Genomic DNA, 18,659 nt, shown 5'->3' on the forward strand with positions numbered 1-18,659 from the left:
TGCAGATCACCAGATCACCAGATCTTCAATAAAGGTAAGTGTCATGTAATTGTACATGTCTTCTTCAGTTTGTGTGTATTAAAATTAATATTTCATGTGGTAAATTTTTTTTTTTTTTTTTTCAATACTTTGGGGTGTCAGGAATGGATTAATTTAATTTCCATTGTTTCTTATGGGAAAAATGAACTCGACTAATGATAATTTCGACTAACGATAATTTCGACTAACGATGAGCTCTCAGGAACGGATTAATATCGTTGGTCTAGGGTCCACTGTACATTTATTACTTACCTTAAAATATTTTCATTCTTAGCTTATAGCTGGTGGTGAATATATTTATTGTAGGAAGTCTGAATAAATGAAGAATGGGTGTCTTTTTTATAAGATTTTCATCCAGTATATGTATGTATAGTGTATTTGATTTAGTTTGTTTTCAAATATGTAATATACTGTGTACTGTACCATATGTATTTTATTGTATTGCATGAGCTTGTTAGTTCTTATCCTAGTTTACCAGTTGTTTAGTTTATCATTATCTCTTTCATTTGGGCAGTAAAGTTTGATATGATTATAGTGGTGCCACCAGCAATGACGGATATAAGTAGGTCCAGGATGATGCTTCCCAAGACACCGGTATTCACTGATAAAGTAGCTGCTGATGTTTATGGTTAAGCATTTATATGTACTGCTGAAGTAAGATAGTATGTATACTGTAGTATGTGTGTATTGTTCCCTGTATGATCCATGGTGTTTACCTGGAGTTTACCTGGAGAGAGTTCCGGGGGTCAACGCCCCTGCGGCCCGGTCTGTGACCAGGCCTCCTGGTGTGCTTTAGTTTGAGAAGAATTTACAAAAGTGTCAAACATTTCGAGGTTCTAGTTGAATGTAAACATAGTACATTAAAATATGTACTGTTAGTTCCCTATTTCCACTGCCTCTATATTCACTTATTTTGGTACACCTACCATCTGTCTTACGACTGAGTTCGGTTCCGAGAAACCGGTCGTAAGCCAAAATGGTCGTAAGTCGAACTTTACTACTGAATATCAACAAAACATTTTTGTAATGACTTTATTTTATTGTTTTATTTTGGTATTTCATGTTTTACTTTACTTTTTATGCTGTAAGTACTGTGTTTTATACTGTAAGGTTTAGGATAAACACTGTGTACAACACAAATAGTTGTTTATTTCCCAGAAATTTGGCATAAAAAACACAGTCGTAAGTCGAGTGGTCGTAAGTCGAGCAGGTCGTAAGTCGGATGGTAGGTGTATTTCCTCTGAAGGGGAGGGGGGGATGCTTTATTTGATCATTACAGTGATAAGTCTTATAAAGTTTTTCTTCTCTTTTTTAGTAAATGTCTACAGGAGAAGGGGTTACTAGCCCATTGCTCCTGGCATTTTAGTCGCCTCATACGACACGCATGGCTTACGGAGGAAAGATTCTTTTCCACTTCCCCATGGACAATAGAAGAAATAAAGAAGAACAAGAGCTATTTAGAAAAAGGGGAAAAACCTAGATGTATGTATATATATATATGCATGTGCGTATCTGTGAAGTGTGACCAAAGTGTAAGTAGGAGTAGCAAGATATCCCTGTTATCTAGCGTGTTTATGAGACAGAAAATGAAACCAGCAATCCTACCATCATGCAAAACAGTTTCAGGTTTCTGTTTCACAGTCATCTGGCAGGACGGTAGTACTTCCCTGGGTGGTTGCTGTCTACCAACCTACTACCTTAATGAATGATGGTGAAAGTTTTTCTTTTTCGGGCCACCCTGCCTTGGTGGGAATCGGCCAGTGTGATAATAAAATGAAATAAAATACAGTGATAAGTCGGGAAACAAAATGGTTTGTGCATCCCCTTCCTTCCTCAAATGAAGGAAACATAAGATGCAAGTACAGGTGGCCCTCCACATTCGCGAGTTACACTTTCTCGAGCTTTGAACATTCATGAATTCCTGGCCGCCCAATCATATTTATGCTTCCTGCCGCGTCCCTACTGCTCTCTTACCCTCTCAACCGGCAGCCAGCCTGCCACTCACTCAGTCATTGTCCAGTTACTCTTTGCGTTGGTCTGTGCTGTGTGTGTCCTACTGTACACGCGTGTTTGTGTGGTGGTGCAAGTATTTCCCCCTCAAGCGAGCAATAACCGCTGTTGATGAGCTAACCCTTGAGTGCTCAAAGAAAGTCATGAATCTGGAGGAGAAGGTGAAATTGCTAGACAAGTGTAGGGCAGGTTATTTGAGCAGTTTTGTCAATGGAAAATTATTTAATGTAAATGAAAGCACAGTGCACTCTGTCAAGAAAAATGAGGCCAAGATAAGGGTGGCATTAGCATCTACTGCTCCTCCCTCAGCCAAGCAAGTGTCACAAGTAAGAAACAGTGCCATGTCTAAGATGGAATCAGCATTATTTGTGTGGATTTCAGACCAAAGTAGAAAAGGAAATCCCTTAGGCAGCAATGTTTTATGATTGTTCATGGTTCAATAGGTTAAGGAAGCAGTATTGTTAAGTAAATTATATTACAGTGGACCCCCGCATAATGATTAGCTTCCAACTCGACCAATTATGTAAGTGTATTTTTGTAAGTGCTTTTGTAGGTGTATTTTTGGGGGTCTGAAACGGACTAATCTAATTCACAATATTTCTTATGGGAACAAATTCGGTCTATAACGGCACCCAAAGAGACTTCTGGATTGAAATAATATCGTTATGTGGGGGTCCACTGTATTATATTTATGTATTATATTTCCCTACAATATATTTGTGCACCAAACATTTGTGAATTTTTAACATTTGCTAGGTTCTTCATCCACTAACCCTGGTGAATGTGGAGGGCCACCTGTTAATGTGCAGTGGAAAAGGAGACTTAACTGGGTACTTTTTTTTTTTTAATACCCCCCCCCCCAAAAAAAAAAAAAGCTTTAACCATCATTCACACTATCACTGTCTTTGCAGAGGCACACATACGACAGTTTAAATGTGTCTCCAAACAACAAATATTCCAAACCCCTCCTTTAGAGGGCAGGCTGTAATGATTGAAAACCAAAATCTTGTCATTGTGGTTGTATACAAGCCTCCGGATGCAACTTTTCAGCAGTTCCAGGAACTGAGACCCAAAATTTGGTCATCTCAAAAATCTCTAATATTATCCTAACACCACAAGACTTTGAAAAGGCAATAAATGACATGCCCATGTACTCTGTCCAAGGCCCAGACTCACGGAACTCTGTGTTCATAAAGAACTGCAAGAAGCCCCTGTCACGTGCCTTCAGCAGTCTATGGAGAGGGAGCATGGACACGGGTCATCCCACACTCGCTAAAACCAACAGATATAGCCCTACTCTACAAAGATGGCAGTAAAGCCATTGCAGAGAATTACAGACCAATAGCACTAAGATCCCATATCATAAAAATCTTTGAAAGGGTTCTAGGAAGCAAGATTGCCAACCACCTAGATACCCATCACTTACACAACCCAGGGCAACAAGGGTTTAGAGCAGGTCACTCCTGCCTGTCATGTTTAAGGAGTAACAGGAAAAGTTGGTAGGTGGATCTATAACTTCCTGAAAAATAGAACACAGAGTAATAGTAAGCAGAATAAAGTCCGAGGCAGCTACATTGAAAAGCTGTTCCACAAGGCACAGTACTCGCTCCTATCCTATTCCTCATCTTCATATCTGACACTGACAGATGTAAACCATAGCTCCGTGTCTTCCTTTGTGGATGACGCCCGAATTGCCATGACTGTGTCCTCCATCGAAGACATCACAAGACTCCAAGTGGACATCAACCAAATCTTCAAATGGACCACTCAAAACAATATGAAGTTCAGTGAAGAGAAATTTCAACTATTCAGGTATGGAACACTTAAGGAAATTAAAACTGTATCAGGGTATACAACAAATTCTAACCATGCAATAGAGGGAAAAGTAATGTGAAGGACCTGGGAGTGATAATGTCATAGGATCTCACCTTCAAAGACCTACTGCATCTGCTAGGAAAATGATAGGATGGATAATGAGAACCTTCAAAACTAGGGATGCCAAGCCCATGATGATTCTCTTCAAATCACTTGTTCTCTCTAGGCTGGAATACTACTGTACACTAACTGCCTCCTTCAAGGCTGGTGATATTGTTGACCTGGAGAGTGTACGAAGAAATTTCACGGCACACACAAGTACGATAAGGCACCTAAATTACTGGGAACGGTTGAAGTCCCTTGATTTGTATTGCCTGGAATGCAGGTGGGAGAGATACATGATAATACACGCTTGGAAAATCCAAGAGGGATTAGTACCAAACTTGCACACGAAAATCACTACCAATGAAAGCAAAAGACTTGGCAGGAGATGCAACATTCTCCAATGAAAAGCAGGGGCACCATGAGTACACCGAGAGACAACACAATAAGTGTCAAGGGCCCAAGACTGTTCATCTGCCTCCCTGCATACATAAGGGGGATTACTAGTAGACCCCTGGCTGTCTTGAAGAAGGCACTGGACAGGCACCTAAAGTCAGTACCTGACCAGCTGGGCTGTGGTTCGTATGCCAGTTTGCGTGCGGCCAGCAGTAACAGCCTGGTTGGTCATACAATCACAGAATTATTATTGTGCAGATTTTGAGATTGTTTTAATAATGTATATGACACACAAGCTACTATTTAGATTTTTTATGACCGACAGATCTTGGCTTTGGTACACATTTAATATACAGTGGACCTACAGTTAACGTCTTTAATCCATTCCAGAGAGCTAGGCTTTAACCAATTTAGCTTTTAACCAAATTAATTTTCCCCATAAGAAATAATGGAAATCCAATTAATCCATTCCAGACACCCAAAAGTATTAACGGTTAAATGGTCCAAACGTATATATACGTTCTCTCGTGTAGCGCCCTGAATTTTTTGAGAAAAAAAATCATTTTTTTAATAGGAAAAAAGAGCATATGGTACCCAGGCGTCCCCAATTTTTTTCATATGGCGCAGAGTGAGTGCGCACACCCATTCTCTCGTGTCTAGGCGACTCAGGCTTATCGTGCCAGTGTTGAATGAATGACAAAGGAAACGTATATATACGTTTGGGGCGCTACGCAAGAGAATGTATATATACGTTTGGACCATTTAAGGGTTAAACAAAATATTTTTTTTACATGAAATATACATTTCCCTACACAGAAAACAGTGATACATGCACAATAAACATTATTGAAATGACACTTACCTTTATTGTGGAATTGTTGATGAGTGATGAGATGGTAGGAGGGCAGGTATTCTATTGTTTGGAAGGGGAATCCCCTTCCATAAAGACTTCAGGTAACAAGTCCTTTTCTGGGGTTACCTCCCTTCTTTGTTTTTTAATGCCACTAGGACCAGCTTGAGAGTCACTGGACCCCTGTCACACAAAATATCTGTCCAGAGAGCTCTGTTTCTCACATCCCTTTAAGATTTCCCTAAAATGGGCTACAAGAGTGTCATTGTACAAGTTGCCAATATGGCTTGCAACAGCTGTGTCAGGATAATATTCATCCATAAATGCTTGAACCTTTGTAAACATTGTACTCATTTTCTTAATCTTTGACGAAGGCAACTTCCTCCGTCTCTTTTCCTCCTCCTTTGAAGGAAATCCCTAAGCTTTGGTCTGTTGCTGCTGCACCTCAAGCTCTTGCAGCTCTGTAGTGGTTAGCTTTTCATCATCGTCCCCACCAACGCTTCCACATCCTCCCCACTAACCTCCAGCCCCATGGACTTCCCCAATGCCACAATAGATTCCACAACTGGCATAGGCTCCTTAGGGTCAGCCCCAAACCCTTCAAAATCCCTCTCTTGTACACATTGTGGCCACAATTTTCTCCAAGCAGAGTTCAAAGTCCTGCAAGTCACTCCCTCCTAAGCCTTATCTATAAGGTTTATGCAACTGAGAATACTGAAGTGATATTTCCAGAACTCTCTTAGGGTCAATTCAATGTCTGAGGTCACTTCAAAGCCCTTTTGAAACACTGCTGTGGTGTACAGTTTTTTGAAATTTGAAATGACCTGCTGGTCCATGGGCTGCAGGAGAGGAGTGGTATTAGGAGGCAAAAACTTGACTTTGATGAAGCTCAACTCCCCTGCAATTTGCTCTTGCAAGTCGTGAGGATGAGCAGGAGCATTGTCCATTACCAGGAGGCACTTGAGGTCCAATTTATTTTCCAGGAGATACTGTTTCACAGTGGGGCCAAACACATCATAGAACCAGTCATTAAACATGTCTCTAGTGACCCATGCCTTACTGTTTGCTCTCCACATCACACACAATTTACTCTTGATGACATTGTTTTTCTTGAACACTCTGGGAGTTTCAGAGTGATACACTAGTAAAGGCTTCACTTTTCAATCCCTACTAGCATTACTACACAACATTAGAGTAAGCCTGTCTTTCATAGGCTTGTGTCCTGGGAGTGCCTTCTCCTGAGTAATGTAGGTCCTGTTTGGCATTTTCTTCCAAAACAGGCCTGTTTCATCGCAAACACTTGTTGGGGTTTTAATTTTTCAGTGTCTATGTACTCCTTAAAGTCCTGCACATATTTTTCAGCTGCTTTTTTGTCAGAACTGCCTCACCATGCCTTATCATCGTGAATATCAAAATGGTATACAATACCAACAGGTTGGTAGGTAAAACACATAGGCAGCAGTTAAGCAACTTTATTCCGAAACGTTTCACCTACACAGTAGGCTTCTTCAGTCGAGTACAGAAAGTAGGCAGGAGCAGTAAAGACATGAAGACGATGTAATCAATCCACATCTCTACTGCTCCTGCCTACTTTCTGTACTCGACTGAAGAAGCCTACTGTGTAGGCGAAACGTTTCGGAATAAAGTTGCTTAACTGTTGCCTATGAGTCTTACCTACCTACCATGCCACTACAATTCTTAAATCTCTCAAACCAGCCTTTGCTGGCCTTAAATTCATCAACAGCAGCACTATTTGCAGGCATTTTCTTAATGAAATCCTCATGCAACTGCCTTGCCTTTTTTCACATATTATTGACTGAGAAATACTATCTCCTGATAATTGTTCCTCGTTTATGCACACCAACAACAGCCTCTCCACATCTTCGAGTATTTGCCATCTCTGTTTTGTAAGCACACTTGCACCTTTGCAACAACAGCTTCCTAATTGTTTTTTTGTTGCGCAAGATAGTAGTGATGATTGAATGGGGTTTGTTGTATAACTTTTCCAACTCCGAGATACACGCTCCACTCTCATACTTTTCTATTATCTCCTTTTTTAATTCGATAGTACACCTCACCGTTTTTACCACAGGGTTGGCACTAGAAGCTTTCTTTGGGACCATGGTGGCTTATTTAGCAGTTACAAGCACTAAAAACAATGGAATAATACAAAATATATCGCATGTACGCGTGGAACCGTCCTCAGTGGCATGTAAACAGTGGCACACTGGCTGGTACACGGGGTGAGTGGCTGGGCTCGCTCAGGGCGCCGTGCGGACACATTCGGGACGAAAGCTCCTAACCAAGTTTTTAGATGTTATCTGAGCCAATTTTTTTATGCCAAAGCGAGGCGTTATCCGATTTTGGCGTTATCCAATGTAGGTGTTAACTGAGGGTCCACTGTATAATATATAGTGGAACCTTGGTTTTCGTCGAATTTGGTTTTCAACAATTTTTTTTGTCAAAATGTTTTCAGTTTTCTTTTGTCACCTTGGTTTTTGTGCAGGTACACTTTAAAATCACTAAGAGTGTCCCTCTAGTCTTAATGTTGTAGTAATAATACTAATACGTAATAATAATCACTCTTGGGCACATTAAATGTCTTACTTTATGTTAATATAGACATTTTCATTAATTGATCTGATATTTTCTTCAAAATTTTGAAAGAAACGTTGCATAGCCCTACATTAAGACTGCAAATATTTTAAGGTAAGTAATGAATGTATTGTGTATGTACAGTGGACCCCCGGTATACGATATTAATCCTTTCCTGAGAGCTCATCGTATGCCAAAATTATCGGAAGGCGAATTAATTTTCCTCATAAGAAATAATGGAAATCAAATTAATCCGTGCAAGACACCCAAAAGTACTATGAAAAAAAAAAGTTTTACTGCATGAAATATTAAGTATAATGCACACAAACTGAAGAAGATATGCATAGTTAGTAGTACTCTACTAACAATAGAATACATGACACTTACCTTTAATGAAGATCTGGTGATGATTGATGGGATGGGAGGAGGGGAGAGTGTCGAGATTGTTAATGTTTAGAAGGGGAATCCCCTTCCATTAGGACTTGAGGTAGCAAGTCCTTTTCTGGGGTTACTTCCCTTCTTTTAATGCCACTAGGACCAGCTTGAGAGTCACTGGACCTCTGTCGCACAACAAATCTGTCCATAGAGCTCTGTACCTCCCATTCCTTTAAGATTTGTCTAAAATGGGCCACAACATTGTCATTGTAATAGTCACCAGCACGGCTTGCAATAGCTGTGTTAGGGTGATTTTCATCCATAAAAGTTTGCAGTTCAACCCACTTTGCACACACTTCCTTAATTTTTGAAGTAGGCACAATGGATTCCACAACTGGCATAGGCTTCTCAGGGTTAGCCCCAAACCCTTCAAAATCTTTCTTAATTTCCATACTAATTCTCACCCTTTTTACCACAGGGTTGGCACTAGAGCTTTCTTGGGGCCCATGGTGATAATATGGAGTGTACCGAATGTATGCTTTGATGCGAGCACACTGGCTGGCTTGTAAACACTGGCACTCACGTGGACATGTCCCGGACGAATCGTGTGTGGCGGGCTTTTAACGAGTGGCGAGGCAAAATTTTTGCGTTAAAATGTATCAAATGCCGGATTTAACGTATACCAATGCCATCGAATGCTGGGGGTCCACTGTATTTTACTTTTTATGGTGTTGTTTAATGCCTAGTTCTATTTTTAACTTAATATTAGTATAAATTTGACAACCCTATGCCTGTTGTGGAATCTATTGTGGCTTTGGGGAAGTCCATGGGGTTGGATGTGAGTGGCCAGGATGTGGAAGAGTTGGTGGATGACCACAGGGAAGAGCTAACCACTGAAGAGCTGCAACACTACAGTTATTCTCTAAAATGTATTTTATGTTAATATTTATGGGTGGAATGGATTAATTGGATTTACAGTAGACCATTATTTAGCACAAGTTTATTTGGCACGATTTGAGTATAGCATGATTGAAGAATTGTGGCACAATTTTATGTAACAAGTCATATGATGAATTTAACACAGTTCAGTTTGCGGGAAGGTAAAAAAAACTTCCCTTTTCCTCAAGTGGCCGCCTTGTGGTTCAGCTGGGGAGAACCCCCCTCTCCCCGACACCACCCCACCATCAAAGCATTCTTACTTCATACATGTCCAGTCCAACTTCTCTGCTACAAGCTTGTGATTGTGAATTGTGTTTTGATCTTTTAATTGCTATATCTTGTATCTACCAAGCAATCACGACACCCAGTAAGCATACCAGTGTTGCTCAAAGTGGCAAGAAAAGGTGTAAACATTTAAGTCTTAGAATTAACGAAGGAAACAAAGATATTAGACAAGACATCCTGTGGCCATAATGAAGTGTTACTTGGTACACACAAAAAAGGTAAACGTAAGTTTGTGTGACTAACTTAGTGACTGACTGCTTACTGAATGACTGAGTGACTTGACTGACTTACCGAATGAATTGACTGACTTACTGAATGAAATGACTGACTTACTGAATGAAATGACTGACTTACTGAATGACTTGACTGACTTACTGAATGACTTGACTGATTTATTGAGTGACTTGACTGACTCATGAAATCGTAATGACACGATTGCAAACAAACCATACCACAGGCGGGGATAGAACCCGCGATCAGAGAGTCTCAAAACTCCAGACCGTGGCTAATGCGATGGTCTGGAGTTTTGAGACTCTCTGATCACAGGTTCTATCCCTGCCCGTGGTATGGTTTGACTTGACTGACTTAGTGAATGAATTGACTGACATACTGAATGACTTGACTGACTGAATGACAAAGTTAGACACTCCAGTACAACCATCAACTTCAATACCAGAACCTCTACCATCCACCTCAGACCAGTAGGGCCACAACATAACTCTCCACTCACTTCACAATCATCCACAAACACCAGCACCCACAATTTAAGGTAAGAAATACTATTATTTCTGTTACATTTGTAGTCTTAAGCAGTAAAAACAACATAATATGTACATCACAATAATGAACTACAATTACATATTCACTTTTATTTTTGTAAGATGTGGAGGCCTAAAAAAAGTTTTTGGATTTTTTGGGGCTCTCAGGAACGTAACCCTATTTTTCCATACGTTCTTCAGTTCGTCTAACACGGTTTTACCTAACCCGTTATTTTCAGAAAAGTAACTACCGTCTTAAATAACGGTCTACTGTACATTATTTCTTGTGGGAAATATTGCTTTAGTTTTTATTGAATTTGGTTTTTGCACTCTTGGAACGAATTAGAAATGAAAACCGAGGTTCCACCGTATTTAGTGTATTACTGTCATATTTTTTTATATTTACCAAATTGTTCCATATAACTGCAATTCATGTTTTTCACAGCTACTCCACCATTTAAGGCTTTAATATACCAAATCAAAGTATTTTTCTACAGACCTGGGGATGCTCTGGTACGGAGTGACAGGGGTGTCGTTCAACCCAGCTGATCCTGCTGAGGTGATGCTTAACACAGGCACAGCAGCTCCACTTCTGTCAGATCATCCAAGACCACTTGTTCCTACACCAGTCTCCTATAGTGACCCTATGCCCACCCAGCATACACAGATGGTATGATAGCACTATAAGTAAAGAATGTCAGTTTTTTATATAGTACATATAAGGAAAAACTATATTAACCCTTTAACTGTCCACAATGGGAGCCAGCAGGCCACCAGCAACAATAGCCTGATTGACCAGGCAAGTACTAAATGAGCATGGCTCATGACCAGACTCTGGGAGTAGAAAAGCTGTCAGAACTCATCAAAGCAGGGGACCAAACTGTGGGTCACATGTATACTAGTACACTTAATTTTCATGCCTTCAAATATGCCACCTGCCACCATTTTAGGTGTCAGCTTGACTGAGTCACCTACCATCTTCTCACACACTTGTGGATAAATATCTAGCACCAGGAGGGCCCACACAGTGCATTATGGGTAGCATTGCCTCGGTAGCACATGTAAATGACAAGTAGGACTTGTTTTCCCACCAACTTCCCTGCCTGCAAACAGGATGTGGAATTGGCATGAAGATGCCTTATTTGCTCCAAATTGATCACTATTTCATGATACAGTGGAATTCACCTTAAAATAAAAGTTGTAAATTTAACTTAGGATAACCCAATGCTGTCACTGTGAGTCATTGCCATGTTATGAGAGTATCATTCATTGAAGCAATTACAGTGGATATCCGATAAAATGAATCAGTAGGGGGGAAAGGGTTATCCAGTTTATTGAAAAATTCGATATATTGAAAGTTTTGATTAAGTAGATGTAGTCTGCTGTATTGATGGACAACAAGATGTGCTAAGAATAAACTGGGGTTCAGTACAGTACAGTAATTTCCCCGGTGGATAGATAAGCTTACAAATGTACAGTAGAGTGCAGTATTCCCATAGGGGTCTTGTAGTGACCCAGAATAATTTATTCTAAGTCAGAGGAACTGTAAAACTCGAGCAGTAACAGTGCAGATAGTGTAGGAGATATACAGTTAGATAGTGTGGGAGATATATAGGTAGATAGTGTGGGAGATATACAGGTAGATAGTGTGGGAGATACACAGGTAGATAGTGTGGGAGATATACAGGTAATGTGGCAGATATACAAGTAGATAGTGAGGGAGATATACAGGTAGATACTGTGGGAGATATACAGGTAGATAGTGTAGGAGATATACAGGTAGATAGTGTGGGAGATGTACAGGTAGATAGTGTGGGAGATATACAGGTAGATAGTGTGGAAGATATACAGGTAGATAGTGTGGGAGATATACAGGTAGATAGTGTTGGAGATATACAGGTAGTGTAGGAGATACACAGGTAGTGTAGGAGATATACAGGTAGATAATGTAGGAGGTATACAGGTAGATAGTGAGGGAGACATACAGGTAGATAGTGAGGGAGATATACAGGTAGATGGTAAGGAAGATATACAGATAGATAGTGAGGAAGATATACAGGTAGATGGTGAGGAAGATACGCAGGTAGATGGTGAGGGAGATAGACAAGTAGTTAGTGATGGAAATATACAAGTAGATAGTGAGGGAGATATACAGGTGGATAGTGATATACAGGCTACCACAGGTCAATGGTGAGGGAGATTTACAGGTAGAGGGTGAGGGAGATATACAGGTAGATGGTGAGGGAGATATACAGGTAGATAGTGAAGGAGATATACAGGTAGATAGTGAAGGAGATATACAGGTAGATAGTGAAGGAGTTATACAGGTAGATAGTAAAGGAGATATACAGGTAGATAGTGAAGGAGATATACAGGTATATAGTGAAGATATACAGGTAGATAGTGAGGGAGATATACAGGTAGTGAGGGAGATATACAGGTAGATAGTGAAGGAGATATACAGGTAGATAGTGAAGGAAATACACAAGTAGATAAGGAGATATACAGGTAGATAGGGAGATATACAGGTAAATAGTGAGATATACAGGTAGATAGTGAAGGAGATATACAGGTAGATGGTGAGGAAGATATACAGGTAGATGGTGAGGAAGATATACAGGTAGATAGTGAAGGAGATATACAGGTAGATAGTGAAGGAGATATACAGGTAGATAGTGAGGGAGATATGCAGGTAGATGGTGAGGGAGATATACAGGTAGATGGTGAGGGAGATATACAGGTAGTGTGCGGGAGATATAAGGTAGATGGTGAGGGAGATATACAGGTAGATAGTGAGGGAGATATACAGGTAGATAGTGAAGGAGATATACAGGTAGATAGTAAGGAAGATATACAGGTAGATAGTGAGGGAGATATGGAGGTAGATAGTGAAGGAGATATACAGGTAGATGGTGAGGAAGATATGCAGGTAGATAGTGAGGGAGATATGCAGGTAGATAGTGAAGGAGATATACAGGTAGATAGTGAGGGAGATATACAGGTAGATAGTGAGGGAGATATACAGGTAGATAGTGAGGGAGATATACAGGTAGATAGTGAAGGAGATATGCAGGTAGATAGTGAGGGAGATATACAGGTAGATAGTGAAGGAGATATACAGGTAGATAGTGAGGGAGATATATAGGTAGATAGTGAAGGAGATATACAGGTAGATAGTGAGGGAGATATACAGGTAGATAGTGAAGGAGATATATAGGTAGATAGTGAAAGAGATATATAGGTAGATAGTGAAGGAGATATATAGGTAGATAGTGAAAGATATATAGGTAGGTAGTGAAGGAGATATACAGGTAATGTGGGAGATATACAAGTAGATATTGAGATATACAGGTAGATGGTGAAGAAGATATACAGGTAGATGGTGAGGGGGATATACAGGTAGATAGTGAGGGAGATATACAGGTACCTAGTGAAGGAGATATACAGGTAGCTAGTGAAGGAGATATACAGGTAGATAGTGAGGGAGATATACAGATAGTGAAGGAGATATACAGGTAGATGGTGAGGGGGATATACAGGTAGATAGTGAGGGAGATATACAGGTAGCTAGTGAAGGAGATATACAGGTAGATAGTGAGGGAGATATACAGGTAGATAGTGAGGGAGACATACAGGTAGATAGCGAAGGAGATATACAGGTAGATTGTGTGGGAGATGTTCATGAAATCAGTCAGAAAATATATACATGTGAAGCATCCTTCCTTACTCTTGTAATAAATGACTGTCACCTCTTTTATACTATCCTTTTAACCCTTTGACTGTTTTGGTTGTACATATACGTCTTACGAGCCACTGTTTTTGACATATACACTCATAAATTCTAGTGGCTTCAAATCAAGCAGGAGAAAGCTGGTAGGCCCACCTGTGAGAGAATGGGTCTGTGTGGTCAGTGTGCACTATATAAAAAAAAATCCTGTAGCACGCAGTGCATAATGAGAAAAAAAAATACGACCGTTTTTTTTAATTAAAATGCCGATTTTGTGGTCTATTTTCGTATAGTATTTATGGTTGTATTCTCGTTTTCCTGGTCTCATTTGATAGAATGGAAAACATATTATAGAAATAGGGGTGATTTTGATTGGTTTTACTATGAAAAGAACCTTGAAATGGAGCTCAAACTAAGGGAAATGTTTGATTTTTGCCGATGTTCAAAGGTAAACAAATGATGTCATTTTCCAATAAGTGTCCAACTAGCCATTCTAATATGCAGTCATGAATATGTTGACATTATTTATACAATTGTTACAATATTGCAGTAGTTTGCATAACAGTAAATCTATTTTTTGTTTGAATAAACATTCAAAATAGAAAGCAAGAGTAATATCAGAGGGGCCTGGAGACATGACTGATGAACGAAGAAAATGTTATTTTAGAGCCAGAAATGTCTGCATTGTTCTTTCTGGACCCTATTTTGAAATTGTCATATTTTTTAATTTTCTTGAAATTGGCCAAATTGCAAATTTCTGACCATGTTATTGGGTAGTTGAAATCGGTAAATGGGAAGTTTCTTGTACTCGATAGAAAAAATGGAGTTCTAAAGAAATAGCTATGAGTTTGGTCAACTGGAACAATAGAATTAACCGAAAATAGGGCTCAAAGTGGGCGAAATCACCGATTCGTAAATATCACCAAGGTCGCTAACTTCGTGAGAGAGTAATTCTGTCAGTTTTCCACCAAATCTCGTTCTTTTGGTGTCATTACAATTGGGAAAAGATTCTCTATCATTTCATAAGAATTTTTTTTTTTTTTTTTAAATTTTGCGACACCAGGAGACACCTCAGGATTTGAGGTTGCGACAGTCAAGGGGTTAATCCATCTAAATACACCCCACAGTAGAATAAATTAACATAAATATGAGATGTGGTAGCCAGGCAACTTGTAGGACTTGTAGTAGCCAGGCAACTTGTAGGACTTGTGGTATTCAGGCGACTTGTAGGACTTGTGGTAGCCAGGCAACTTGTAGGACTTGTGGTAGCCAGGCAACTTGTAGGACTTGTGGTAGCCAGGCGACTTGTAGGACTTGTGGTAGCCAGGCAACTTGTAGGACTCGTGGTAGCCAGGCAACTTGTAGGACTTGTGGTAGCCAGGCAACTTGTAGGACTTGTGGTAGCCAGGCAAAGTGTAGGACTCGTGGTAGCCAGGCAACATGTTGGACTTGTGACAAAAACCAGACGTGTTCAACTGGTTTGTTTACATTATGTATGGGTGGGGTGGGGAAGGCTGCCCTTCCTGACTACCCATACTTCCCAACCTGATTTCATACGAATAAAACTCGCCTCTCACCCTACATTAAGTCTACAAATATTTTAAGGTAATTAATGAGTGTACTATATATGCATTTTATCGCTCTAGGGAGCTTAATGTCGTAGTAAGTATAAGTGGCCAGGCAGGATGCCATACCTCCCACACGACTTTCTACAAATAAATACTTTTCACCTTTCACCCTACATTAAGACTACAAATATTTTAAGGTAAGTAATACGTGTATTGTGTATGCATTTTATCGCTCTAGGGAGTTTTAAGCATCGTAGTATAGTGTTTGTGGGTGGGGTGGCCAGGAGGGCTACCACACCTGACTTCTTAGAGTAAATACTACTCACCTTTTGCCCTACATTAAGACTACAAATATTTTGAGGTAAATAATGAGTGTAGTGTGGGTGTATTTTGCTTTTTAATGCCTAGTTCTATTGCTAACTTAATATATGTTAGTGTAAACTTGTTATCTGGCATTCATATGCATTTATAAATGGAAAAAATGGAGTTCTGCTTTCCGGCGAAGTCTGCTTTCTGGCAGTAGCCTGGAACCTAACCTGCCGAATAAGTGGGGCTGTACTGTACAAATATAAACCCAGTTCTAGAGCTCGTCTTAGAGGCTGCAACAATGTATAGACACAGTACTTGAAACAAATACTTCTTTGATATCCATGTGTTAAGCTCAAGATGAGTAGAAGCTCCATGCATATAAAATACCAAAAATGTGGACGACACTACCAGGAGATAGTGTGGAAGTCTGTACCAAGAGATAAAAGTTCCCTACCTGCCCACTGCTTCAGAAATATTGTTAAAAGGCACCTAAATCAAATATAAATGTGCAAGGAGCTTGTACATACAGCAGGCATGTGTGTGTGTGTGTTAGATAGGAGTGAATGGACTTTTATTTTATGAAGGGATTCAGGGAAATCAACTAGCTGGAGGTATGAAGTACAGTGCCTGCACTCTAGAGGAGGAGTTTGGGATATTTGCTGTTTAGAGTGATGTCTAAACTGTCGTATCTGTGCACCTCTGGCAAGACAGTGATAGTGTGAATGATGGTGAAAGTGTTTCTTTTTCAAGTCACCCTGCCTCACTGGCAGACAGATAGTGTGTTAAAAAAATACGTTGCAACCTGCTTTTTCAAATTCTCGTCAGCTGTCATGCATGCGCCTTTCTTGTCTTCACTACTAGTATACTCCCATTAATTTTATAAAAAGAAATTGTCAGTACTGTTTTGTATTTTTTTTTTAGAGTGCAGGCACTCTACTTCCTACCTCCAGGACTCGGATCCAGCTAACTAGTTTCCCTGAATCCCTTCATAAAATATTACCTACCTTTTCTCACACTCCAACAGGTTGTTAAGTCCCCAAGACCATTTGTCTTCACTCCTGTCTAACACATTCACACATGCCTGCTGTATGTCCAAGCCTCTTGCACACAAAACCACCTTTACCCCCTCCCTCCATTCTTTCCTAGGACAAACTCTACCCAACCTTCCCTCCACTTCAGATTTATACACCTTCCAAGTCATCCTGTTTTGTTCTATCCTCTCTAAAGGACCAAACCATTTCAGCCCTCTGAATAATATTTTTAGTAACTCCACACCTAATCTCCAAGCTAGGAATTTGCTTCATAATATTTATACCACACATAGCCTGCAAACATAACATTTCCACTGCCTCCATCCTCCTCCTTGCTGAAACATTTGCACTCCATGCTTCACACCCATATAAGAGTGTTGGTCCCACTGTACACTCATGTTTCCCTTTTTGCCTCCATGGATAACATTCTTTGTCTCCACAGATACCTCAGTGCACTGTGAAGGGAAAAAAAGTTAGTGGTGCATTGAGGTACGTATTTGCTGACATGTCCAGTCCCAAGTATCTGAATGCATTCATTTCTTCCATGCTCCCTCCTCCAATCTAATATCCAGTTTCTTATTACTTAACTCATTTGATACTCCTCATCCCTTACTCTTATCTATGTTCATGTTCAACTTCCTTTACACATGCTCCCAAGCTCATCCACTAACCTTTGTAACTTCTCTTCAGAATCTCCCAAAAACAGTATTATCAACAAAAAGTAACTGTGCCAACTCCCATGTTGTATTAAATTCCGCATATACAGTGGAACCTCTACTTACACGTTTAATCCGTTCCATGACCTTGCTCGCAACTGGATTTGCTCATTTGCAGAGTCAATTTTCCTCATTTAAATTAATTGAAATGGAATTAATTCGTTCCAGTGGAATTCCAGGTACGAGAAAATACTTTAACAATTTCCCTAATATCAACTCTACAGCTAATTTATCTATCACAATTCATGTAATATGACATAATAAACAATATTAATAACTTAGAAACATGATACATACACTAGAATGAATAAAATACATAGTCATTAGGTATGTGGCTGGTGGTGGTGACAGCAGCCATTGTTGTTGGGGTTTATAGGGCCACCACAGCAGCCATTCCTGCTCCTGACTAAATGTGTAGAGAACCTAGGATAACCCAAAAAAGTCAGGGTGACTTATATAAGTGCTACACTCTTAATGCTTCACTTAATTGCTACATTCTTAATGCTACACTTAATTGCTACACTCTTAATACTACACTTTGCCACTGCTGCTTCATGTTGTCTGCCACTGCTGCTTCATGTTGTCTGCCACTGCTGCTTCATGTTGTCTGTCACTGCTGCTTCATGTTGTCTGTCACTGTTGCTTCATGTTGTCTGTCACTGTTGCTTCATGTTGTCTGTCACTGCTGCTTCATGTTGTCTGTCACTGCTGCTTCATGTTGTCTGTCACTGTTGCTTCATGTTGTCTGTCACTGCTGCTTCATGTTGTCTGTCACTGCTGCTTCATGTTGTCTGTCACTGTTGCTTCATGTTGTCTGCCACTGCTTCCTCATGATGATTGCCACTGCTGCTTTATGTTGTCTGCCACTGCTACCTCATGAAGTCTGCCACTGCTGCTTCATGTTGTCTACCACTGCTACCTCATGATGTATGCCACTGTTGCTTCATGTTGTCTGCCACTGCTACCTCATGATGTCTTCCACTGATGTCGCCAAAGAATCGAACATTTCTGCTATTTTGAGCTCAATTTCAAGGTACTTTTCATCGTGAAACCAATTAAAATCATATTTATTTTTGTAGCATATCTTCCATTCTATCACATGAGACCAAATAAAACGAGAATACAACCATTAAAACCATACGAA

The 18,659-nt window shown here is 40.0% G+C and overlaps 1 protein-coding gene across 4 annotated transcripts in view; it reads left to right on the forward strand.

Moving 5' to 3' along the window:
- LOC128703005 (MBT domain-containing protein 1) overlaps positions 1-18,659 on the forward strand; it is a 275,010-nt gene that overhangs the window by 11,042 nt on the left and 245,309 nt on the right. For 3 of the 4 annotated variants that reach the window (XM_070099937.1, XM_070099938.1, XM_070099940.1), the window contains exon 2: positions 10,662-10,834. The exons of the other annotated variant lie outside the window; for it this stretch is intronic. In XM_070099937.1, the coding sequence (XP_069956038.1) occupies positions 10,662-10,834 (173 nt within the window). The remainder of the gene's footprint in view (positions 1-10,661; positions 10,835-18,659) is intronic. 4 annotated transcript variants of the gene reach the window in all.

This window comes from Cherax quadricarinatus, chromosome 70 (assembly GCF_038502225.1).
Source record: "Cherax quadricarinatus isolate ZL_2023a chromosome 70, ASM3850222v1, whole genome shotgun sequence".
NCBI lineage: Eukaryota > Metazoa > Arthropoda > Malacostraca > Decapoda > Parastacidae > Cherax > Cherax quadricarinatus.